The 25896-nt window shown below is 35.5% G+C and overlaps 2 protein-coding genes across 4 annotated transcripts in view; one reads left to right on the forward strand and one right to left on the reverse strand.

Annotated features, from left to right (window-relative positions):
* LOC127419036 (V-type proton ATPase subunit S1-like) overlaps nt 1-25896 on the forward strand; it is a 691126-nt gene that overhangs the window by 26488 nt on the left and 638742 nt on the right. The gene's annotated exons all lie outside the window — the stretch shown is intronic.
* On the reverse strand, nt 1757-25405 carry LOC127419035 (complement receptor type 2-like). 2 transcript variants are annotated; one of them, XM_051660067.1, is made up of 15 exons: nt 25085-25404; nt 24397-24521; nt 19276-19467; nt 18807-18906; nt 18605-18684; nt 18247-18429; nt 17136-17309; nt 16700-16882; nt 14581-14772; nt 13775-13966; nt 11041-11088; nt 6139-6171; nt 4964-5009; nt 4370-4436; nt 1757-3630 (listed from the first exon to the last, which is right to left on the reverse strand). In XM_051660067.1, the coding sequence occupies exons 2-14, from the start codon at nt 24464-24466 to the stop codon at nt 4382-4384; spliced, it is 1548 nt and encodes a 515-aa protein (XP_051516027.1). In that variant the 5' UTR covers nt 24467-24521; nt 25085-25404; the 3' UTR covers nt 1757-3630; nt 4370-4381. The 2 variants fall into 2 exon arrangements, with proteins under 2 accessions (XP_051516027.1, XP_051516028.1); XM_051660068.1 differs by lacking the exon at nt 13775-13966 and having other exon boundaries at nt 25085-25405.

Consider the following 25896-nt stretch of genomic DNA (forward strand, 5'->3'; position numbering starts at 1 on the left):
CTCTGTTTTCATCCAGTTACATAGCTAAACAACCATGGACAAATCTCCATACTCTGTAGGTGCAGTATTAATATGGTATGGTCTACACGGTCAAAAGCTTTTTGATATATCAGCCAGTAGGACACGAACCATAGTAGGATCGGTTGAGTCGGTCTGAGTGAGCCATGTATGTGTGGACCATATGAGAGCATTTGTTGTGCTGTTCTTTGGGAGGTAAGCGTATTGATTTGCACACCTTTCTACCACTGTGGGCAAGAGTTTTTCTTCAAAATGAACTTTTTCTGTACTTTTCATATTGGTCTCCAATCATTTTTCACTGCTGGACGAGGGATTTTTGGTACCTGACACACATTAGCTTCTTTTCAAATTATGAGCACAATTCCAGTGTGATAGGAAGAGTTAATTAGATGAGCTATAACAGGGGTCAGAATGTCTGTATTATCTCTCAAAGGAGTGACAACACTCTCTTAAAAAAAAAGAAAAAAGAACTACATAGAAAGTGAATTAACCACTAACTAAAGCCTTCATCTGTTAAAAGGACAACGCATCTATGAGGACTTTAACACTAAAACTTATAGTTCATACAAAATCATTTTGTCTAAATATTGACCCACAACACAATTTAGTCATTTTAAATACTATTAGATCTAAACATAACTAATATTGGCATTATATTCATTCTTTTTCTGTTATAGCATAATTTCATGTACAGCTGCTTTGAAACAACCATACAAATAAATTTGTCTTGACTCGAAAGCCATGGTGGGATTCCATCAGGGCTGCAGGACTTGCGTGGATTGAGATTGGACAGAGCTTTCTCAACCTGTCCAATACTACACAGAGCAGCCTCACACATGGACACAGTTGTATTAGGAATGGAGGAAATTGATGGAGCAGTCCAGGAGTCAGTAAAAAAACTCATTCAATGTGTCAGCCACTTTGTGTTCATCGATGCCACTGATTCTCATTTTCCCTCCTGTTTTTTTTTTTTTTTTGGGATTGAGTCCCTTGAGAGCCTGCATTCTTTCTCGTAATAATCCTTCTTGGCTTTTATGATCAGCATTTGCACTCTGTTTCTGATTTGTTTCCATTTGTCTGTTTTCCCCCCAACCTCTTAAAGTTTTTTTTTTTTTCTTTTGATTTTCTGTCATCCAAGGTTTATCCTTATTTGTGATCATCCATTTTTGAATAGACATAAAGGTCTCAAGAGCTGTTTGTATACAGGTGTTAAAAACTTCCATCTTGTTATCAATGTTTTGTATTTGATACATTGCTGACCAATCTGTTTGATTAAGACATATGGCTGACACTTTTATTATTGAATAATTATTTTAAATTAATTGTGAAAATATTTAATTACATTTTAGTATTTTACATTAAATGACCAAATTACATTATTATGAATTTTATCATATGTGCATTATACATTCTGTACAAATCAGATGACATCTGGGATAAGTTAACCCTGTGGGGATCTTACCCCAGTAGGGATAAGATCTTTATGAAAAATTATGAAAAAGGACTCAAAATAAGCAATTTGTTTTTATTTATTTCCCATGTTAATATACTGTATGGTGCATCATCATCCTGTATATGCTAAACTCTAAATATGTTACAATTTATAAGAAAAATGCACATTATTATTAAATGAATAGTTGAAAATACTCTCATCATTTACTCTCCCCACTTACTAAAAAAATAAAACAAATACAAAAATAATCTACCTGTGAAGCAAGAAAGCGATGTAAAATCTGAATTGACATTTTCATTAACATTTTATTGACATTGTTTAGAGAAGTTGTAGCCTAGGTTGACCAGAACTCCTACTTAATATACTGATTTCTATCAAAGAAGGAAAAATGTATTTAAAATGCAACAGGAAATGTACTAGCAATTTTTATCATGTCTTTATTGCAATCAATTTCAGTGCAAGTAAAGACATTTCATCTTGCTTAGCAGTCATCCAGGAATTCTTTCTTGGCACATATACTGATTCTTATCAGAAGCACTTGCAGAGAAGAGGCAGTTATGTGCCCAGTTCAAGGCCACAGCAGAGTGTTAAGCTGCTCCCCAAGACTCGAACCCCAAGCGTTCTGTTCTTATGGTGGAGCTCTTATTTTTAGGCCAACCAGAGTTACACAGAGCAGAGTGAGCAACAGCATAAAAAGATGCAGAAGTGGATGATTGAAGCAATTTTGTTGTATTTTAGTTTGTATATTACCACAATGGCACTGGATTTCATATGTATGAGTACATTACTGTAGTTGTTCAGTGGTCTAAAACCATTAAACACAACAGGTAGTCACTACATCACTTGCTGTAATATACAAGCTTTTGATATTACAAGAAAGAAAATGCAATTACAGTGGCTAAACAGCCTTAATTTAACAGTGTAGAAAAAGCAATACAATGATTCAGTAGAAATCACTATTTACATAAATCATTCACTGAAAATGATGACAGAGCCTAACTGACACAACATTCAGGAATTTGGTAAGTGCATCCAAGACTTTCAATAACCTACTCAAACAAACATTTAATTTAGTCTTTACTTTCTGTTTAATGACTTTGGCTCAATCACATGAACTTTTCATAATATACATTTTGTGAAAACAGAATAAAGCCCCATGATAAATTTGTGCAGAAAAAAATTAATTAGGCATCTCAAAGACCTGAAGATATTTGGGGCTTGAGTTTGATGGCCAATTCTACAATTATAAATAAAACAAGAGAGACAGACAAAAGAAATCTTGACATTTAACACTTAAAAAGAACAAGTTTTCTCTTTTTCTTCATCAGACCAACAGCTTTAATCAAGGCTAACAGCATAGTGGTGTTTCTGCAACATCTGTACAATGCATAAAGCTAGATAACGCTGCAAAAATACCCTATAAGAATAAAAACAGCACGCTCCGTTCTACTTAAAGGCACTTTTAGTACAGTAGCAGGATTTATGAATGCACTACTTTAAAATCTGCCCTGCAAATCACATCCTTTATCAAATGTAATCAAAGGTCCATGCATTCACTTTTGTTTTAGCCAAATTAAATCTGAAAACAATGGAAAACTACAACACAGCCTCATGCTTAGTTTATACAATGCAGAATAAAAACACTGAAATGGTCAAGAATATTTCAGCACATAAATATTATGCTAAATGTGGCCCGCAACATGAATGGGATTGACTGCAGAGAAACCGCAGTTCTTAAAGTGAGGGCCTTTAGACTTGGCTATCCACTTAGGACAAAGAGTAATTGCAAAATCATTCTTAAGTGCAGAGGGATCACTCTGTTATAGGGATCACAGTGTTATAATTTAGAAGTTATAAATTAGAAGAAATTACTTTATAAAAGTGAATTCAAACTTATTTGTGTGGTACCAGATACTTTGAGTACAAACAGAGAATGCAGAATGCAATACAAAGCTGTCGACTGCTATTAGTGAGTGAAGTGAAATTAAGCTTCTCCACACAAATGTGGGTGTTTGATTATTCTGGTATGGAATTTGTTGGGAGGAACCTGTATGCCTCTACAGATTCTGGGACGTGCTTGTATGAACGGAATACATTTTGAGGAAGATTCATTTTGCATCTAAAATTTTCTTCATGAGAATTAAGGCTTGTTATTAGATCTGTAAAAGAATATGATAGAGTAGTTTAAGAAACAAAACTTGAAATGTACTAATATCCAGTAGATAAACATACATAAATGTATGCAAGTACATGGTCCTGAGGATGAAAAAAGGGGTCATAGAGTGAGAAATCACATTTTCAGAACTTATAACTACCTCCCAGTCCAAAAGACTATTTAGTGTTCAGAAACTTGGCCCGCCCAGTCACAGTGAGGTAATGGATAGCCTACTATTATTTCTACACACTAGAAAAACTAATAATAAAAGTAGAAGTGGGAAAGTCTGTCTATACATTCAAAAAGTTAAAAACATGTGGCAGAAGTTTATTTTTAAAAATGAAGTCAAATATTTCAGTCAGACTTTAACAGCTTATCGGGGCACATTTCAGTGCTGGTTGTTTTGAGATCCTGACACAATGTAATGCAGATATCTCAAAGACGCTGTTATTAAAGTAAGCAAGTAAATACATAAAATCTTCAAAGTTTTACAACTGCCCCCTGTGGCGAATCTAAAATGGCAACTCATTACACAGGTATGCAAAAGTATATTTACACCCTACTAAAATGATTTCCCATGTATCTCAAGGCTAGAAATATTCTGCTCCTTGCTGCTCTCTAACAATGATCAAAATGTCAGCCTATGTGCCAAAAATAAGGGCAGTGTTACCACAAACACATACATTCCCATTGAACCTCTTGATTGCTTAACACATTAAAGAGAAAGTTGCCTATTTTCTTACCATGTGAGGGTGTTATAATCCTCCATCTTCATATCCAGTCGCCACCTTTTGAGAATAATGTTTTGAGCTGCAACCCAAAAATCCGTTGATGATCAATATGTGTATGACTGAACAGCTGGTTATGTTAAACTTCAGCCCACCATCCACATACAAACTCTCACCCCATAATAACACAAGGACAAGCCTTCCACAAAAACAAAGCAGCACACAGCTTCCAATACAGGCTATTAACATAGAGGGTAGCAAGATTCTATCCACCACTTCAAAACATTTTCATGGGAACTTAACAGCATGTTTATGGACATTCTTTTTATATTAAATTATGTTTCCATTGGCAAAATTCAAGCAGTGAATAAAAAAGGAATCTACATTTCCAATGAAAAACCTCTGAAAAAGTTATTCAAACCTCCCACCTCTTTTGCAACCCTGAATATAAAGCATTTATTTATTTATTTAGCCTTTTTGGCCTCTTAATAGGTTTAAAGATCTGGGTGATCTCAGTGTCAAACTTCATATATAATAAAATAAAAACAGCCTACAAAATCAAACAAGCACATGCACAAAGAAACAAACAATACAGTGTATTAAACTTACTTTCTCTTTTTGATGTAAAAACATCCTCCAGCAGCTCCTAGTAAACCTAATAAACAAATAGAGGAATTTGACCACAGTTTAGTGTCACAAATGACTAACTGTATGTCAATTCCAGAACAACGTTTTGGCCAAAATGGACCGGAAGTAATTAATTTCCAATGGAGAGTCGCACAGGGGCAGCGGTTTTTAGAATGAGCTGAGCTTTAAAAGTTATTAGTGTATTGCTGTGCATGTAAACACTTGTGAACTGATCTTGAGACTGCTGAAAACACTATTAGGAGCCTGGATGTGCCGCGTCTTCATTTTGCAGCATGCCAAGCAGATGACAAATGTGTTTAATTTAATCACAGCTTTCAGCACTGTAACAACCACACTAGGCCACATTATGATTCAGATCTTTCCTTCCCCAAATTAAAAACCTCTTCAAATGATAATTAAGACTCTTTTGATAACATTTAAGAGTTTTATAGCCTTCAAATTTAAAAAGCAAATTTAAAGGGATATTTCACCCATAAATAAAAATTCTCTGATCATTTACTCACCCTCATGCCATTCCAGATGTGTATGACTTTTTCTTCTGCAGAACACAAATGAAGATTTTTAGAAGAATATCTCCACTCTGTAGGTTCTTGCAATGCAAGTGAATGGTGGCCAGAACTTTGAAGATAAAAGCACATAAAGGCAGCATAAAAGTAACCCATATGACTCTAATGGTTAAATCCATGTCTTCTGAATCAATATGACAGATGTCGGAGAGAACCAGATTAATATTTAAGTCCTTTTTTTACTGTACATTTATACTTTCGTATTCAGCCACCTACTGGTTGGGAACGATCAAAGGTGGAGATTTATAATGAAAAAGGGCTTGAATATAGATCTTTGTCACCAACACCTATCATATCGCTTCTGAAGACATAGATTACTTTTATGCTGCCTTTATGTCCTTTCTGAACCTTCTGAGTTCTGGTCACCATTCACTTGCATTGTATGGACCTACAGAGCTGAGATATTCTACTAAAAATCTTCATTTGTGTTCTGCAGAAGAAAGAAAGTCATACACATCTGGGATGGCATGAGGGTGAATAAATGTTGAGATAATTTTCATTTTTGGGTGAACTATCCCTTGAAGACATTTTAAGGACCCACAGGAACCCTTTATATATTGTGAGACTTACCAACAATCACTCCCAGCACTGATAGCACAATAACTAATGAAAAGAGGAAAACAAAATTAACATTACAACATATGTCTTTGTACGGTTACATGCATACAGTATATGCTTGTATTCCATTACATTTCACAAATCAGTTTGCAATTTTAAATTGTGCAAATTTTCCCTCAACTTTCATCCTTTTAAAACACTGTTGCAACAGCCATCAAAGCAGTGCTTAAGTAACAAATCCAACGCCTTCAACATTATAAACCCTAATTCCCCAAAAGTTGGTACAGTATGGAAAAAGCTAATAAAAACAAAAAGGAGTGATTTGTAAATTCTATTCACCCTGTGCTATATTGAAAGCACTACAACACAATGTTATGTTTTACCTAATGATTTATATATATTCACTTCAAATCAGATTATTGCAACACGCTCCAAAAATGTTGGGGCAGTCGAGTGTTTACCATTGTGTAACATCGCCATTTCTTATTATCACTTAAGTGTTTGGGCACTGAAGTCACAAGTTTGTTAAGTTTAGCAAGTGGAATTTCCCCCCATTAATCCATTATGCAGGTCTTCAGCTGCGCAACTGTACGGGTAGGGGTGTGACGATACGATACACGATACTGGGTTCATGAGAACGAGATGAGACAATATTTTAACACTATATACACTACCGGTCAAAAGTTTTGAAACACTCATTCTTTATTATCATTTTTTTTATTATTTATTTTTTATTTATTTACATTTTAGAATAATAGTAAGGTCATCAAAACTATGGAATAACAAATGAAACTATGGGAATTATACTGTGACTAAACAAAATCCAAAATAAATCAGAACTGTGTTATATTTTAGCATCTTCAAAGTAGTCACCCTTTGCCTAGAATTTGCAGACATGTACGCTTGACATTTTCTCAACCAACTTCTTGATGTATCACCCTGGGATGCTTTTAAACAGTATTGAAGGAGTTCCCATCTATGCTGGGCACTTATTGGCCACTTTTCTTTATTATTTGGTCCAAGTCATCAATTTCAAAAACTTTTTTTTTTTAATTTTAGTTTTGTAATGAAATACATTTATATGGTGGCACAATTATATTTTTGTCTACAAAACTACTTTCAAACATTTAAGCATACGCCTTCAGATCAAAAGATTTTTAAGATCATGAGAAACATTTCAGTCAAGTGTTTCAAAACTTTTGACTGAAAGTCACAAAATGCAAAACAATGCAGGTGCATTTTGAAATGTTTTAACTAATCATCTTGTAATGAATGTCACTTCAGTTCTACTTTCTGAGTATGAATTATCATATGCAGTAAAAGACAGAACATTATGCAAGCACTGTAAAAGGTTTTGCCACAAACTCAACTTACTGGCTTCTCTCCTGTAGGATTTCACATGAGTCTCTTCAGACCTGGTTGATTTTAGTTGAGAGCTGCGGTGGTTCTGTAGGTGTCTTTGCATAGTGCTTGTGTTAGCTGTGGTGTAAGGCACTATTTTCTGTACAGTGCAGACAAGACACGAACAAAGGCTGTGTCTCGTTTGGAAGGCTGCGTCCTCCGGAGGTCGCATTTATCGGCCGCCTACGTCAAGGCTGTCTCGTTTCATTTTTTTATTTTATCTATTGACAATGCCTTTTATGTATATGCACTTACATTTCTACAATTGTTAACCTTTTTTGCATTCCAAAAAAAAAAAAAAAAGAAACAAGACAGCCTTGATGACATATGCGGCCGACAAATGCGACCTATGGAGGACGCAGCCTTCCAAACGAGACACAGCCTTTGTTCGTGTCTTGTCTGTCACTTTGTCGCCATTTATCGTTTCCACCAGGTACCTAAAATGCTGCCACACAAACGATTTAAAAGTGGCTGGGGCATCTTCTATGCTAATTTCACCCTCACACTCCGTCATGCTGATATCGTGAAACAGCTTTTCACCTCAACAAGAAATATAGTCACATTTTAATATCGCAAGATCTCGTGGCACAAGATTTCGTCATACTCCTATGTACGGGGCCTTTTTGTGCTTCACAATCTGCAATACATTCTCAACTGGAGACAGGTGTTACATCCCTAGTCCACTGTTTGCTTTGTCTTTTTTTCCCCCTCTGTGTGTTTGTGATGTGATTGTGTTTAAAGGTGATTGCGCGCAGGTTTCCTGGTCTACTTAAACCGCCTTCCTCCCGCAGAAGAGGGGCAGATTGCATTCTTTCCTTGCTTTGCTTCAGTGCATCTCACCCATTTTTGTTTTCCCTTCCATTGTGCTCGAGCCAATATTCATTAGTTCCTTTTTTTTCTGTAGATACCTGTATGTGTGTTTAAAAATAAAATTGTATTTTGTTGATAACTGTACTCATCTCCTCCAGTTTTTGTTGCAACCACAGTGTTGGGTTTTGTAACACAGGTCAGGACTACAGGCAGGCCAACTGAGCACCCGCACTCTCTGCTTACGCAGCCATGCACTTGTAATCCGGGCAGTATGTGGTTTGGCTTTGTCCTGCTGGAAAATGCAGGGATGTCCCTGGAAAAGACGGTGTCTGAATGGCAGCATATGAAAAAAGCGTGGATGGTCCTCTTTGTCCCGGAGATCACAATGGCTTTTTCCAAAAACTTTGAAACGTGGACTCGTTGGACCACAAAACACGATTTCACTGCTCTACTTTCCATCTCAGATGAGACAGAGCCCAAAGAAGTCGGCAGTGCTTCTGGACATTGTTGATGTATGGCTTTCTGCTTTGTATGGTAAAGCCTTATGCCTGTTTTACACTGCACACCAAAGCAGGGCAGAAGCAGTGCAAATTTTTTTCGCAATCCATGTTAACAAATGAGTGTTTTTACAACAGAAGTAGAGGGCCAGTGCGAAGCAGACGCATCATGAGCAGCAGCGCAGCAATAGTTTCGGCACCAAGTCTATTTATGCCGCGCTGCTCACACTGAATTAAAGTGACAGTGCACTGTTGGTGAACATCATAAAGATGAGTTGACACGAAAATAAACAGAATAAGCATATATTTGTAGTCAGGCGCATTTTTGTATGAATAACAGCTTGTAGGAAATGAAATAAAAAAATTTAACTATTTTAATTATATAGCTTAAGCATACGTATGGTTTTATCATTTAAAACTACTGTATCCTACAAGTCATAGCCTTAAATAAACTAAATAAAACTGCCTTTTTATATATTATTAAATATCGAGTAGGTCTAAAGGGTTAACAGCAATGCCTATACACAGCCGAGTGCTAACAGCTGCAGTAAATAAATGCACGCGACAGCCCGTGTGGTCTGTAAATTCAGAACTTACCTCTGTCTTGTATTGATGATGGATGACATAAGACTGTTTGTGGAGAAACAAAGTGATCTATGACCCCCAACTCACCTTTTCATAGGGATTAATTAACAAAGGAAAAAGCGTGGGAAGCTACCTCAGCTGAGTTTGCAAATATTTTTGGAAATGCATCCTTTGTGTGAGGAAATTACACAACACTTCAAAGTTTTAGCTGGTGTTTGAAAAAAAGAGATATCGCTGGTTGTGCATAATTACATATTTCTCACTATATTATTAAGCGACATTATTAAGAGTGATCGAGCCAAATAGAGTGATCAAACCGTGCTCTGTAGCACAACAACATTCAAAGGCTCATCGTCCTCCCCCACTCACAAAAAATGTTAGAAATGAACAGAGCTTATTGTATTCACTGTCACTACATTAAATAATTCTACAAGACTATTTTAGATTATACTAGCATTATGTAAATACGATTTCACAGTGATCAAATTTGTAATACTTATCAATAGCTCACTCCTGATAAGCATTTTATAACTTTATTTTCTGTATAGAGCGCAGCAATTTCCACAGCAGAACACTGCTGGTGTAAAATCACAAGCGTTGTTTGCTGAGAAGGTCTCGGCTCATGCACTGCTTCTGTGTGATGTAAAACAGGCGTTAACTTGCATCTGTGGACGCAGTGGTGAAAGGTGTTGACTGACAAAGGTTTCACGAAGTATTCCTGAGCCCATGTCATGATATCTATTACAGACGAATGATGGTTTTTATGACAGCGACATCCAAGGAATCGGAGATCACGCACATTCAGAAGTGGCTTTCCGGCAAGACAAAGCCAAACCACTTCACTGGATTTGAAGTGGGATATAAAAAATAAATAAAATAAGTTAAAGGTAAAGGTAAAACATCAAATAATGTGTTGTTGTAGTGCTTTTAATATAGTGCAGAGTGAATATAATTTATACTCCTTTTGTTTTTTTCCCCATACTGTCCTAATTCTTTTTCGGTATTGAGGTTGTATTTCAAGACTATTACTGCTGAATTGAAATGCATAATCCGCAGGTCTCCATTTTTGGTGTGTACTAAGAAAGCTTTGTGGATACAGATACAATTGTTAGTAAGCCTATTTTTTGAAAATCTGTTATCCCTGAAATACCCAATTGAAGGCTGAGTGCTCCAGGATTCAGTGCACGTTGTTTTTTAAATGTTGGTCAGATTATACAGGGGTTCCTTAAGACCAACTATAGTTGACTAGTCATTAAATAAAACACCCACTGATGGACACATGGTCATCCCATACATTTGTGGAAATACTACAATTCTCTCATACTATCAGTTTCATTCAGATTTTAACAGGGCTCCCACACCTTTTGACCAATAAGATTTTCCAGTTGTTTGTGATTAGTGGACAAGGATTTTCAAAAAACATTTGATAAAAATTTCCATAACTTTACCTGGCCAGATTTTTCATGATTGTGAGAAGCCAATTTTAAGCAGAACAAGAAGCTATGTGTAATCTTTAGGAATCAGCTCTTCATTCAATTGTAAATTAATAATAAATTAAAAAATACTGACATCGATTGAGCATGAACTAGGTCTAAAGTATGATTAGAACAAGGAAACTCACCATATACAGGAGTTGGAGGAGGTGAAGTTGGTGTGGGGGTTGGAAGACCTTGTGTGGGGTACAAAGGGTAAAGTTAGAAAAAAAAAAAAAAAAAAAGACAATTTAACTTTAAAAATCGCCACTAAATTGCCTTAACACTTCATTAAATTTGGAGATTTAGGTGTAGGACATCTTGAAGGTGTAGACAGGAAAGGTAAAATGCACCAGTTCATTAAATTAGAGAGACACAGCACTATCAGTGTGAGTTTAAACAGTCAATCCAGCGTAAGAGCAATAATTACTCTCTTACATGCTACGACAATTAATGCTAACAATATCAAGATCTGGTGCGATAGAGATTTTACTGGCCGAAACATTCTATACTCCTGCTATTAAAAATGATATATTATGTTATATAATCATATTTCAGAGTTAGTAGAAGAAAATGTATGTTTAATTGGCAATGACACAGACAGTTAGTATCAATACAGTCAATAACAAAATTATGTTTTTTAGCTCATTTTAAAGGGACAGTTCACACCAAAATGAAAATTCTCTTATCATTTACCCTCATGCCATCCCAGGGACAGTATGCATAAAACTTCTCAGAACTGCTCTTAAGAATAGTCTTAAGCTTTGACTTAAGTGTCAAAAATTCTTAGCAAAGATTAGGACTTGTGTAAGAGAAGGAGCTTTTTATAAAGGGGCTAAAAGCATCTTTCAGCAAAGTCTAAGACTGATTTTTAAGTGTTGACTGAGGGGACACTTAAGTGTTGTGAAATAAGGACTACAGTGATGTCGACCCAAAATGGCCGCCCTCAAACACTGAATCAGCCAACAGTGAACCTGCACAAGTAATGAGTCCCAGCTGGTATGACATCATTAAATCACTCATGATTTAATTCAACACGTTATTAAACATTTTGATAATAGGTTATTTCTGTTGATTCATTCTTTGAATGAATTTAATTTCCTGTATTTTATTGCCATATTTCATGTATTTTAAAACATTATTCCACATCTTGCCGGATGTTGTCCTCGAACAATGTGCAAATTGAAGGTTACAAAAATCTAAATGCAAAATCTTGCAATATAAATTGCATATGCTTTTCACATTATTACAACAAAATTTATCGACAGTTTTAATGTAGAAGGACAATTTAAATCACAAAATGAAATAAAACAAACTGTTATAATCCCATTACAGTTACAGTTAAACACGGTTCAATTTAGTGATAAATTTGACGCTGAAGCGGCATTGGCGCAAACTCCAAGAAGTAAGCCTATTTTTAATTTTTAAAAATATTTTTTTTTTTTTTTTTTTTTTTTAAAGTAATAATGACTCACTTGCGGTTTTGGACATGTTGTTTTGCAAAACGAGAATGGAAACTTGCATGACTTTAGTTTATAATATTTACAAATAAGAATAAATCAATAAAATGTAGGTTATGAGCTGGGGCTAAACATCTCTCAAGTGCATTAAACAGCAGTAGGAATCTGTTAAAGCACCTGACACCCCACACAAAATAATGAGCTTATGAAACATTTTATGTAGTGCTTAAGTTGGGCTCTTTTCAGATGCAGCTCTGTACCATTTTTCAAATGTCTTTTCCCATCTAAACACGTTTGCGTCTCTGACGGAGACTGCAGTGCAAAGATATTCAACTAATCATAACTGAATTTATTGTTGATTATTTTTATCATTGATATTTATCATTTTAGTGATATTTAGACTTTATTAATTAGTTGTTGCAGCCCTCTGAAAGCTTAGGCATGTAGCTCATCATATTTTTCAAATGCTAAATTCACAACAATGAGTATCAATGTATTCAATAAATGAAAAAAATGTGCTGCAATTAAAACAATTATATTGATGGATTTCATTTAGCTCAACTACAAAACACATTTGCCCTGATTTCCAACTCATTCTTTCTTTGTTGTAGAGTGTGTTGTCTCCGGGGAACACAGTCATCGTGCTACTCCTAACTAGGTTTGGATACCTCTCCAGTACTCTTAAACAATTCAGGAGCTGAGACTAAATCTTAACACTTATGAACCTTTATAAATCACACTTATTCTTAAGTCTAGAAATAAGAGTAAAATTACATCATTCTTAGAATTTTGATACACTTAAGACTAAAATTTTACTTTAAGCGGCTTTATACATACAGAAAAAATGGCCTTAAATTCTAAATGAGCTAAAAGGCATCGGTAGTCGTTAAAATTGCTTTTTGTATCCATGTCTGTTACATACAAATGTTAATACATTGTTTTTTTAAAAGGAATAATTCAACCAAAAATTTAAATTCTGTAAACCTTTCCTCACCTTTCTTTCATGGAACATGAAAGGAGAACTTTAGAAGAATAATATCCTAAAGCTCTAAAAAGGCCAAAAAAGCAACATAAAAGTGGTCAATATGACTCGTGTGCCAAGTCTTCTGAAGCCATACCACAGTTTTAAAAAATGAGGAATAGCCTGAAATGTAAATCATTCAGTGAAATTCTTCATCCCCACCATAGCTCTCAAATGTCATTAGCCTGTGCATTCATTCAAATATGTCCCATCAAGACTTGGAATATTGCACACAAGTTGTATGGACTACTTTTAGAGCTAGACATGCCCTGCCACCATTCACATTTGTTGCATGGAATACAGCAGTCAGGACATTCTGCTAAACATCTCTTTTTGTGCACCATGGAAGAAAGTCAAACATACAGGTTTGGAACAACATAAGGAACATGTAATGACAGTTACCTTTGCAAATGAGCTGCAGTTTTGTCCACTGCTTTTCTACACAGGTAACTGATTTAAATGCTGTGGAGTCAACTGGCTCATGTCCAGGTTTACACTCAAATGTTACAGTGGATCCACTGGAGAACCATTCAGTTGAGCGGAATTTGTCTGATAAGACGACATTCCCACCAAAATTAGGCGCTCTACATTGTGCTGTGGAGAGACAAAAGCATATGCTATAAAGTCATCTGATACAAAACTCCACTAAACAGATACAACACTATTCTAGTCATCATTACTCCTCATTTCAATCTTAATTGTTTTTAAACAAATCATTGAAATGCATTGATCATCTAGAACAGTGGTTTCAAATGGGGGGGCACCTTACTGGGGGGCACCAGTGCATGTCAAGAGAGCGCAGAGAATGATAATAAATTCACAAAAGTAAAAACGAAAACTAAACAGACATAGGAATTAAAAAGAATTTAAAATTAGTAATATAATAATAATAATAGACAGATCATTTTCAGCATAGTAGACTATAGCGTTGTGTCTGTTCATTCATACAAATATTTTCCCTCCATGGATGTGGAAAAAGTTCCTTCAGAAGCTTATCTAGGATGTAGAAAAGATTTTTCTCTAGAACTCGCACGTCTTTATGGTGCAGTTTCACATAGAGACAGTGACTGACTCGTGCAGTTGCAAGTTTATCACAAATGTCATAAGGACAAAAATGTACTTTTTACATTTCATGGAAATAATGCAAGATACTGTTTGATATTACATACAGGTTTGGAACAACATAAGGAACATGTAATGACAGTTACCTTTGCAAATGAGCTGCAGTTTTGTCCACTGCTTTTCTACACAGGTAACTGATTTAAATGCTGTGGAGTCAACTGGCTCATGTCCAGGTTTACACTCAAATGTTACAGTGGATCCATTGGAGAACCATTCAGTTGAGCGGAATTTGTCTGATAAGACGACATTCCCACCAAAATTAGGCTCTCTACATTGCGCTGTGGAGACACAAAAGCATATGCTATAAAGTCATCTGATACAAAACTCCACTAAACAGATACAACACTATTCTAGTCATCATTACTCCTCATTTCAATCTTAATTGTTTTTAAACAAATCATTGAAATGCATTGATCATCTAGAACAGTGGTTTCAAATGGGGGGGCGCCTTACTGGGGGGCACCAGTGCATGTCAAGAGAGCGCAGAGAATGATAATAAATTCACAAAAGTAAAAACGAAAACTAAACAGACATAGGAATTAAAAAGAATTTAAAATTAGTAATATAATAATAATAATAATAATAATAATAGACAGATCATTTTCAGCATAGTAGACTATAGCGTTGTGTCTGTTCATTCATACAAATATTTTCCCTCCATGGATGTGGAAAAAGTTCCTTCAGAAGCTTATCTAGGATGTAGAAAAGATTTTTCTCTAGAACTCGCACGTCTTTATGGTGCAGTTTCACAGAGACAGTGACTGACTCATGCAGTTGCAAGTTTATCACAAATGTCATAAGGACAAAAATGTACTTTTTACATTTCATGGAAATAATGCAAGATACTGTTTGATATTACTCACTAGCTTATGACGCACTAGCTAGTTTCCATCCACTTTTCGACTTATTTTGTTATCGACAAAGTGAAAATGCGTAAAAAAAAGTTTAGGAAATTTGCCGTCTTCTGCCTGTTTCCATTCAAATGGACTTTTATCGATAAAAATGGTGTGCGTGATGTCATGCCTAAATTAAACAGTCGCATAGGTTTTGGTTTATCACAAAAGAAATCTGCCCTTAAGCCGTTTCCATACAGAAATTTGCGTTTATCGCTAATTGTGTACCTTTCACCACCGAGATGTCCCTAATTTGTTTTGTTTTTTTTATAATTATTTTTACTTAAATTTACTGATTAAGACTTAAAACCCCTGAACTAGAAGTTAACAAATGCTCAATTATTTATTTATTTTTTTCTCCCCCTTTCTCCCCAATTTGGAATCCCCAATGCCCTGTAAGTCCTCGTAGTGGCATAGTGACTCGCCTCAATCCGGGTGGCGGAGGACGAATTTCAGTTGCCTCCACGTCTGAGACCGTCAATCCACGCATCTTATCATGTGGCTTGTTAAGCGTGTTACCGCGGAGACATAGCACGTGTGGAGGCTTCACGCTATTCTCCGCAACATCCATGCACAACTCACCATGCACCCCACCGAGAGCGAGAACCACATTATAGTGACCACGAGGAAGTTACCCCATGTGACTCTACCCTCCCTAGCAACCGGGCCAATCTGTTTGCTTAGGAGACCTGTCTGGAGTCACTCAGCATGTCCTGAATTCGAACTCGCGACTCCAGGAGTGGTAGTCAGAGTCTTTACTAAATATTCTTAATAAATCAAGAAAAAACAACCTAACAGCAATTATCTATACAGTGCTGTTCAAAAGTCCACTTATGAATGCTTCTATTTAGAGTTTTTCTAATTTAAAATAGTTTTTTTTTCCATAAATTATATTATCATCATAACTGTTTGTGTGAAAATGTTAAATTATTTTAGGACTTTCTAGTTATTTAAATGACAGCATGCGCTTGAGCTGGCATGGACTCCACAAGTTTGTGCAAAACCTGATGATCCATATTATCCAGCATACTTCTAGAATGTTCCAACGAGCATCTTTAATGGTAGCAAGGAAATATGATCTTTCATACAAAGGGTTAACATGGTCAATGTGCAGAATTGCAAATATTTCTTATTCATTTTATATTTTTATTTATGACATTTTTTATTATAATAATTTTTTTTTTAAATGCTAAAACTTTTTAGATCCAGATTAGAAGCAGATTTTGAATCCCATATTTACTGTGGACTTGCACTTCAACCAGCACTATATTCAGACATTTAACTCTCCTCTGGAATCTCAACTGTAACTTACCAACACATTTTGGTGGCTCTGGTTGAAAAGTTTCATCTCCAGAACATCGAAGGACTGATTTTCCAATGAGAAGAAACCCAAGGTTACATTTGTAGGAGACAGATTGTAAATATTCATAACTTTCCAAAGGCACATCTTCAAGCTGCCCATTTTCTACTACTGGAGGTGGTGGACATTTCACCACTAAAGAGAAACAAACAGAACAATGTTTTGGTGAATATCTAGATGTTTACAGCATTTTTTACCAACTCATTGTGCCAAGCGAAGAGCTTAACATTTTGAAAACAAAAAATACATGTTTCTTATTCTAATTAGAAATGACTTTTTAACTCTCACACAACTCTTTCATAGACTGACTTTAATAGGAGATGAGAGGGTGTGCAGTCATACTTTCAGGCCATTAAAATACCATTATAAATCAGTATTTCTGTCTTACCAATGCACTTTGGTGGTTCAGGCTGCCATCCATTTTCTGTACACAAAATATTACTGTCTCCTTCCATTTTATAGCCATCTTCGCATTTATACTTTATAAAGTTGTTTAGATGGTAGGGGGGCGATTTTCCAGCGATTCGAAATGAATGTGGAATCTCAGGCTTTGGACACCCACCTAGAAAAAAAAATCACGCAGTATAGGGAGAAAATATAATCTCTCAGATTTACATGCTCTCAATATCAAATCTGTGGTATACATTACACAATTAAGAAAATGTATATGTTCTGTTAATGAATTTTGTTTATTAATATTTTTAATAATAAAGAGAAAAAACTACCTGAAGGGAATACAATTATTTATCGATACCAAGGTCTGAAATTAACATGTTTTATTAAGGGGCAATATTTGCCCCCTTGATTAGATTTTCAGGGGCATGTTATACCTTTATAGGTCATCTTTTTCTAACCAAATAAAACATTTAAGGTGTAATAAGGTGTGATGTAATACTTTTATGTCAAACATTTACATTTATTCAATTGGTTACTATACATTCTCAATATGAATAACTAGACTGAGAATTTATTAATTCTTACCAATAAAAAATCAACATCAACTCCTTTCTACAATAATACGTATTATTAGGTCTAAATAGAGGAATACATTATGGGTATTTTTGCCCCAAATTATAAATTTTTGCCCTGAGCCTCCCTTAATTTTTTGACCCTGATCTATACCATGCAGTTCTAAAGTCTGAGTTCACCAGTTGCAAAACCTGATGATCCATGTTATCCCAGCATGATTTGAAAATTTTCCAAGGAGCATTTTGTGTGCTTCAATGGAAGCAAGGAATTCTAACCTTTTGTACAAAAGACACATTGACATAGTCAATATCAACAAATTCACTTATTTGATTAGTGACCTGAACATAGTGAAGAATCATAAATAAATTCTTATTCATTTTTTTATTCATAACTTTCTTTGTTTTATATTTTTCAAAATCTTAAAACTTTCTTTGGAAAGTTTCAATTGGATTTTGAATCCCAGATTTTCAATGTGGACTCAAACAGGACTGTACAAGTTTCTCTCTCCACTAGTGTGTCAACCAACTTACCAACACATTTTGGTGGCTCTGATTGAAATGTTCCATCTTCAGAACAATAAAGTGTTGAATCTCCAACCTGAGAAAACCCACTGTTACATTTGTAGGAGACAGATTGTAAATATTCATAACTTTCCAAAGGCACATCTTCAAGCTGCCCATTTTCTACTACTGGAGGTGGTGGACATTTTACCGCTAAAGAGAAACAAACATATATTTAGATGTCTCCAGCATTTGTTACCAGGTGCAACCTACTGTGCAGAGCACATGAAAGTAACATACATGTTCCTTATACTAATCAGGAACGGCTATAAATGCATTTGTGCTGTTCAGTGTTATTTTATTTATTCCAACACAAGAAATGACAAACTTTCACAGACAGGATCTCTGCCATCCCAGACTCCCTCAGCTCGACACGTTCTTTGACTTTGACGGCCACTTAACATATATCTGAAATCAATGATTATCTTATTACCAAATGCTCAACGTAGACAGTGCATAATTTAAATTCCATACTGTTCAAAAGACACTTAAAACAGCATAAAAGAACTGATCTTAATCAATTCACTTACCCTTTGTTACAAACTGCTGTAACCGTGTCGCCAAATAAAGTTCCATTAGGTATTTCATATCTCCCATTAGAGAAATCTGGAAGGCTTCCACAGGACTTTCCTGCAATGTTTTAAAGGAATTATTGAATGGTTTAGAAGTGGGGGCATTACATTTGTGAACAGACTGAAGAAAATAATGGGAAATAATCTTGAGTCTTTTCGATAATAATAATAATAAAGTTGCTTAATTTAGGGCACATCAAGGCATTCTGAGGAAATAATCTATGATGTTTCCTGTATTCAAAACTGCTGTGATATTCAGCTACTTTAGGCTTGTTTACCTATGCTGTGTGTCCTCAAACTATCTAAATTGTAGATATTAATAAAAAAATTTAAAAAAAGTATAATTTTAAGGTATCATAGCGGAATTTACACATGTAGTGTGCTGCAATGTAAAACTACATTTCAAACATGTAATGACAGTAATTACTTGTGCAACTGAGGGCCAGATCTGTCCACTGGTTTCCCGAGCAGGTAACTGATCTTGATGCTTTTGCATTAACTGGCTTATATCCTGATACGCACACAAATGTTACGGTGGATCCATTGGAGAAACTATCAGTCAAGATGGAGCCGTCTGATAAGACGACATTCACTCTAAAATGAGGCTTTGTACATTGTGCTGTGGAAATAAAAACAAATCATATGTTTACAGTAATCTGATGTCATACTCTTGTACCAGATCCAGTACTTTTCTAAACATTCTTATTACAACTCATTTCAATGTTTTTATAACAAATAACTGAGATGTGATAATCAGCTAGAACAAAAACTCAAGACTTTCTCTACAAACTGCTTTCTGCTTTAAAGAAAAATCAAGAAGTCTACCTGGTAAAGTTACAGTAAGAAAGTTTAAGTGTGCATTTTTAATTTCTCAAGAAAAATGTGCAGTAGTAGGCCACTAGAAAAGTAAACATCCATTTTGTAAGCCCTCGCACATACTTCAGAAATTTACAGAATGGTTTTTTTTTTTTTAATTACTCTTTTTTTCCATATGCGTTCCTCAGAACAAGCAAGGGATGTTTCTTATAAATCTTGTACACTGGCTTTCTCAATACTGAAACAAAGGCAACTGTTTTGGATAAACATGCAGAAACAAAACGAGACCCATACATTTTCCACCGAAAACTCAAAACAGGAAATCTCTTGTCTAAAGCTACGCAGATTAGCTGTAACTGAAATGAATCAAGTACAAAATTTGTTGTCAAGAAGATACAGTGACAAAGGCTGAAGATGATTTCATACAATTATCATGGTAAGCATTACAGTATGAATAGATAAGCATTAGTGGACTGGTGACAAGAACACACCTGCTGGTTAAGTTCTTGATAAGATGGGTCTTGGTAGCATATAGCCTCCTCTGGAACTTATAAGTGCACAAAAGAAAAGCTGGCATATAGAATTCTAATGGCCTGTATGTCTGAACTGTCAATGTGATTGGGTCTATTACCATGATGACATCACTGCAGGCCATTTCAAACAGCAAAATTACTTCTGGGTTAAGCATGCATTTATTTCAAGATCAGAAGAAGCCTGACTGGGAGTCAGGTGTGTTTATGGGCATGTTTACCCAGTCAAGAATTGGTTAATTATGCGTGAAGTGGCGACATGCTGTAACCCTGACTAGAAAAATGTATATTCATTTAAGAAATGCCCATGATATTTTAAGATTTTATACATTTTTATGACTTTTCTAGGCCTGCAAATCACTGATAGTTGCCTTATATTTCCAGGTTTTCCATGACCATGGGAAACTCGTTTTTATATTGAAGCTAATATTCAGATGCCAAAGGCATGCTGTTGGAAGAATTTTATTTGATCAAACCCTACAATACCTTGAAGGACTAAACACTACATGAAACACATTTACCACTTACAAGTCTTCTTCTAGAGGTAGACTAATATTTTGATTTTACCAATTAATCGGTGCCAATAGTTGCTTTTGAAAAAAGTGTAATCGGCAAAAAATCTGTGCTGATAGTTGCAGGTAGTTTTATCATCATTTCAAATAAGAGTGCCCTGTGTATTTCGGTCTTGTTTTTAATTAAAAGTTCTGCAATATGCCCCAAATCATTTTTATTTATTTTCTCTGCATCTGAGATTTTATTCATTTGGGACTCTTTGTCTAAAAATGTATTTTAAAAACGATCAACCGATTAATCGGCCTTTCCCACCACCTTGGCTATCGGTATAGGCAAAATCCACTATCGGTTGACCTCTAATTTCTTCAGTTGAAAATGAACCTCACTCCTTTAATATTCCTTTTCCATTTTGCTAACCATTCTTAGTGGTTAGTGTCAACTAGTGCCTGACCGATATATCGGCCGGCCGATATTAGCCTTTCACTGATATATCGGTATCGGCGTATATTTTACCAATATGCGCCGATATGAAAACTTTTTTTCCAGAACATATAATGCAGAAAACAATGCTTTAGAATTGGTGTCATAGCGTAGTTTTTCCCAGCAGAGCATGCTCCGACTCCATCGTTTACAGAGCTGACTCTGAGCTGACGGTGGCTCTGCAGACAGGGCAGAGTTAAGCGGTGTCTCAGTAAGTTAACTAGTTTGTGAAATACATACTGGAAACTTAATACACAATGACCCCATCATTTTCCCTTTTCAATATAACTAATATAACATTAACCTTGTCCCTGACAACCATGTCACTCATGTCTGTTTGCTGTTAGCCAGCTATAGTTTGTCAGTAATGTAGCAGATTGAAAGGTAAGAGAGTATCTTTTTGCAGCTCAGCAGACAACGGTGCGGTGGTGGATTGTGTGTGGTGAGTGTTGATTTCACACTTCGCTGTTACCTAGTTGGTGAGACACAATGCTGGAAAGTAAATAAAGTCCGTCTTTTGCTCTCCGTGACAACGAGCTTATAGCTAACTAGCTAAACACATAGCTACTTTCAGTAACTACGTTTGCATCCAATGATTTTTTGCGTAAAAAGTTTTAGCGCATCAAAATATAGCTGATGGAAATGCAAATTATCGCTAAAATTTCACGTGTCGACATAATATTTTTCCGTTTAACTCTAGCGCATAAATTCTACGTCGATACATCAAATGTTGCAAAAAACTAGTTTGGAAACACTTTTTGTCGAGAAAATTGGCATTAACACAAAAATATAGTGTCACATGACAGAATTTACCCCAATCATTAGCCTGTGTTAATCATGACGACAAGGTACACATCCTTGAAAGCCAATTTATTGTACGTGATTATGGATTGATCTGAACGGCATAAAGATCCGATCACTGCAAACATGACACTTCCAGCAGTGCCAACACAAATATCTCATATCATGCACATCAACAAGTGCACAAAGAACATATGAATGGCCACTCTTTGCGATTAATTTAAATCGCAGTAGACATCCGTTTATTAAAGTTGCTTTTCTACACCATTCAAAATAATAGACGGCAATCACGGAATTAGCCCACAATACAAAAAACATATAATTTCTATGCACAAAGATGTTTTAAATTAAAAATACATACACAATACTAGGAGAAAAGCATCAATGTGCTTTTTTGAAACACTAACATACAGCCCAATTCTGTAAAATTATTGTTTAGTTTACTTTTGGAATAAATGCCGGCAAAATTCCCTGTTTTAAATTAAATAAATTACCAAATGAATAAAGCATTAAATAAAATAATTATCAAACAAACTTTATTTTTTATTTTTTGACCTATATATGCCTTTTCTTTACACAAACTTAAATTAGCTTTACCCTGTTCTGTAGATGAAAAAAGTCGGCTGAATGACATTTTCTACACTTCAAGACTACAAATTATCAGAACTATTTGTCCAATGCGGAGTTCACTTTCAGAAAATGAGCTTTTGAACCTTTTAAAACTTTTAAATATTTTAAATCTAACCCTCTACCTCGGATCGCATTTGCTGAGCTTCTTCAGAAAATGTAAATTGCATTATGACGCCAAAATTAATTTTAGATGATAATCAAGTTCAGTTGGTCGTTAAAAGTTGCTGGACAAATATACGGGACATAATGCAGTTGTGATGGTGATGCTTTAGATTAGATGATTGTTCAGTATAGCCTATTGAATATCAGGAATGTATCAAATGTAAACCCTGAAACTGCACCGCAACAGATCTTCTTTAATAGTTGTGCACACAGCATATAGACATCGATGGATGGTCCTTATATTATGACCGAAAATTTCCCCAGTACTTGGTGCAGGTTGCCAGCTTGAACAGGGCCATGACGATTCGCTTTCGGGTCAGAACCGGTGGCAACCTGCGATAGGTGCAACATCAGAACCAATATTACAGTCCTATCCGAAGGGCAACTGTTCCCTTTTGATTGCAATTCCTCGTCTTCTAATTGAATTTGTGAAATTAAAATGACAGTTAGCTGGCTAATTTCAATGAATTGTCTCAATACTCTCCCCATTTTACCAAAACTTCAGAGGAAAAAAATTATGGACATCTGGAGGTGAATTAGTGATAAACACACATTTCTGTATGGAAACGGCTTACGGGCAGATTTCTTTTGCGCTAAACCAAAACTTATGCGATTAAGTGTTTTTTTAGGCATGACGTCATCACGCACACAATTTTTATCAATAAAAGGCCATTTGAATGGAAACAGGTAGAAGACGGCAAATTTCGCAAAAAAAATGTTAACGCATTTTCACTTTGTCGATAATAAAATAGCGCGAAAGGTGGATGGAAACTAGGCTAGTGTTGTCAGCTGAGTGGATGAAAATGTGTAAACATGTATTCACCAGACAGTTTTGTTCAGGATTCACAGTTTGGTACCCCCTTCAACTGAACAATTCCAGTTATTGCATTTATAATACGTAATATTTAAAAGTCTGGTTTTCCACCGTTGAAAGTTTCCCCTGAACTTGTATAGCAGAACACGGTGTAACACCACTGCCGCTGTTTATCTTGACTCAGCAGTATTAATATAGTCAGCATTTGACTGATACTAAACAGTACTGATGTTTATTTAGCTATTTATTTTATTTGTATTTATTCTTTATTTTCTCAGTGTTGATTTCTAGAATTTGTTGACAATGTATAATAATAATAATGTCAAATATTCTTTGATAAAAATATTTGTTTAAGAAAGCAGCCTTCTGAGTACCTTTGCATAGTCATATCGGTGCAAAATCGGTGCAAAATGCACATAGAAAAACTCTGTTTTCATTCCTGCTCAAAAATTTAATATATTGGCCACCATATCGGTAATCGTTATGGTAATATCGGTAATTTTCCCTCTCTAAAATCGGTATCGGTCTCAAAAATCCCATATTGGTCGGGCTCTAGTGTCAACACTATGTTTACACTTATCTACTGTACGATCAGTGAATGGCAATGTCCTTCCATTGTTTGTGTAAGAGAGGGATCACAGTGAAAGTCCCTTATTCTATTTATTTATTTTTATACACTAAATAATATCATTGAAACTTAATGTAAGAAAGTAAATGTGGTTGGCACCTAACTGTGGCATATAGACTAATTTACAGCCACAGTGGATGTATAGACAGACAGACAGACAGATAGAGATCTCACCTCTGACATGTTCACCCTTCATTAGACACAAGAAGGCAACAACGCTGAGACACAGCACCTTATACCCCATCCTGTATGTATCTAGATGAATATTAGCTCCAGACAAAGCCCAGGTTAATTGTTTTCTGCGTTTAATAAATAAAAAGACAATAAAGAATGATGAACTTAACATTTTAAAAACAATCAACGTCAAAACACAAACATTTACTATAACAAAAAAAATAAATAAAAAATAAAAAATAAAAACAGATGTGCATGAGCAACTTCCTGTTAGCCTCTTAGCGTCTAAGTAATGCCAAAACGGGCTCTAAATTACCAACAGGTCACAACATTTGACAACATAAACATCTGACAGCTTTTAAATATTGCCTAAAGTAAGTTCAGTCCATTACCCAGTTTAGTTTGACTGTATTGTTGTGTAACGGCTGTAGAGGATCTGCTCTGCAGCGCGTCAGTCAGCAGGGCCTGATGGCCTCTATACTTCCCATTCAGTTAATAATCCATCAACCACATTACAAACAATACAGCAATTATAATCAAAGCACATTAGATTGTGCGATGACAACAGGCACTTTCAATGTATCTTTCCTGACATTATTTATCCAGTTATCATTTAAAGCGGAGGACTCGTTCATACAGTAGTACACTTCGGAAAATGAAAATAGCTCCCTGTTTCATGCAGCCTTACCTTTGATGGAGACCTGGTTTCTCAATGTTCAATGAATAACTCAGGCTGAGGCATACAATGTCAGGAAGTGTCGGCTGACTTCCAGGGAATGAAGAAAGGTGGAGATCAGACCTCACTCTGTGCTAAATTCCCGATAATACAGCCCTCTACAGACGTTCACCATGCTGTGGTTAACAACCTAGTCAGTTGAAATGTTATAAGATAGAAGTTGGTATGTGTTGGTGATGAGCACAATTTAAAAATGCTTGATTCCCTTGATATCAAGAACGACCACTACTAGCTGCTGTTTAGCGTGTTCGTGTGCAGTTTTACGCATGCGCACTGGGCGGTTTATTTCTTTCGCATGAGGGCGTGTTTTACACGGTTGTTTCCCAACAGTTCATATAAGGTTTACAGTTGGTTTTATGCTCTTTTCATGGAGTTTTCCAGTGTCTCAGATCTGAATCACTGTGCTTTATCTTTTAAGTTGTAATAGGGTTTAAAAATGTAGAGTCAATAGTCTTCCTATGAATAAACTGTGAGTGATATGAATTTGGCCCTAGAATAAGGAAAGGGTGTGGCATTGTTCGCATTGTAATAACTTCCTTTTGGGCAACAATGTAAGTGCTGTTCAAAATTATGAGGCAGTTAGTGTTTCTCAATGACAAAAAATGAGTGTTGTGTTTCTCAGGGGAGTTTTTTCTATTAGGCAACAAGTTTAACACTTTATACATATAACCTTAAAATTTAACAGAAAAATAGTATGTTTTAGTAAATAATTAATGCAAATTAACATACATAAATTATTAAGTAACATTTTTGGACATTTCAAG

This window comes from Myxocyprinus asiaticus, chromosome 28 (genome assembly GCF_019703515.2).
Source record: "Myxocyprinus asiaticus isolate MX2 ecotype Aquarium Trade chromosome 28, UBuf_Myxa_2, whole genome shotgun sequence".
NCBI classification, from domain to species: domain Eukaryota; kingdom Metazoa; phylum Chordata; class Actinopteri; order Cypriniformes; family Catostomidae; genus Myxocyprinus; species Myxocyprinus asiaticus.

Bases quoted from the DNA above. Each gene is read 5' to 3' on its own strand.
- LOC127419035 (XM_051660067.1), bottom strand. From the start codon at position 24,466: ATGGGGTATAAGGTGCTGTGTCTCAGCGTTGTTGCCTTCTTGTGTCTA. The intron at 14,773-16,699 runs GTAAGTTACAGT...GTGTCTCCACAG, and splicing joins AGAGCCACCAAAATGTGTTG to CGCAATGTAGAGAGCCTAAT. The intron at 13,967-14,580 runs GTAACTGTCATT...GTCTCTCCACAG, and splicing joins ACTGCAGCTCATTTGCAAAG to CACAATGTAGAGCGCCTAAT.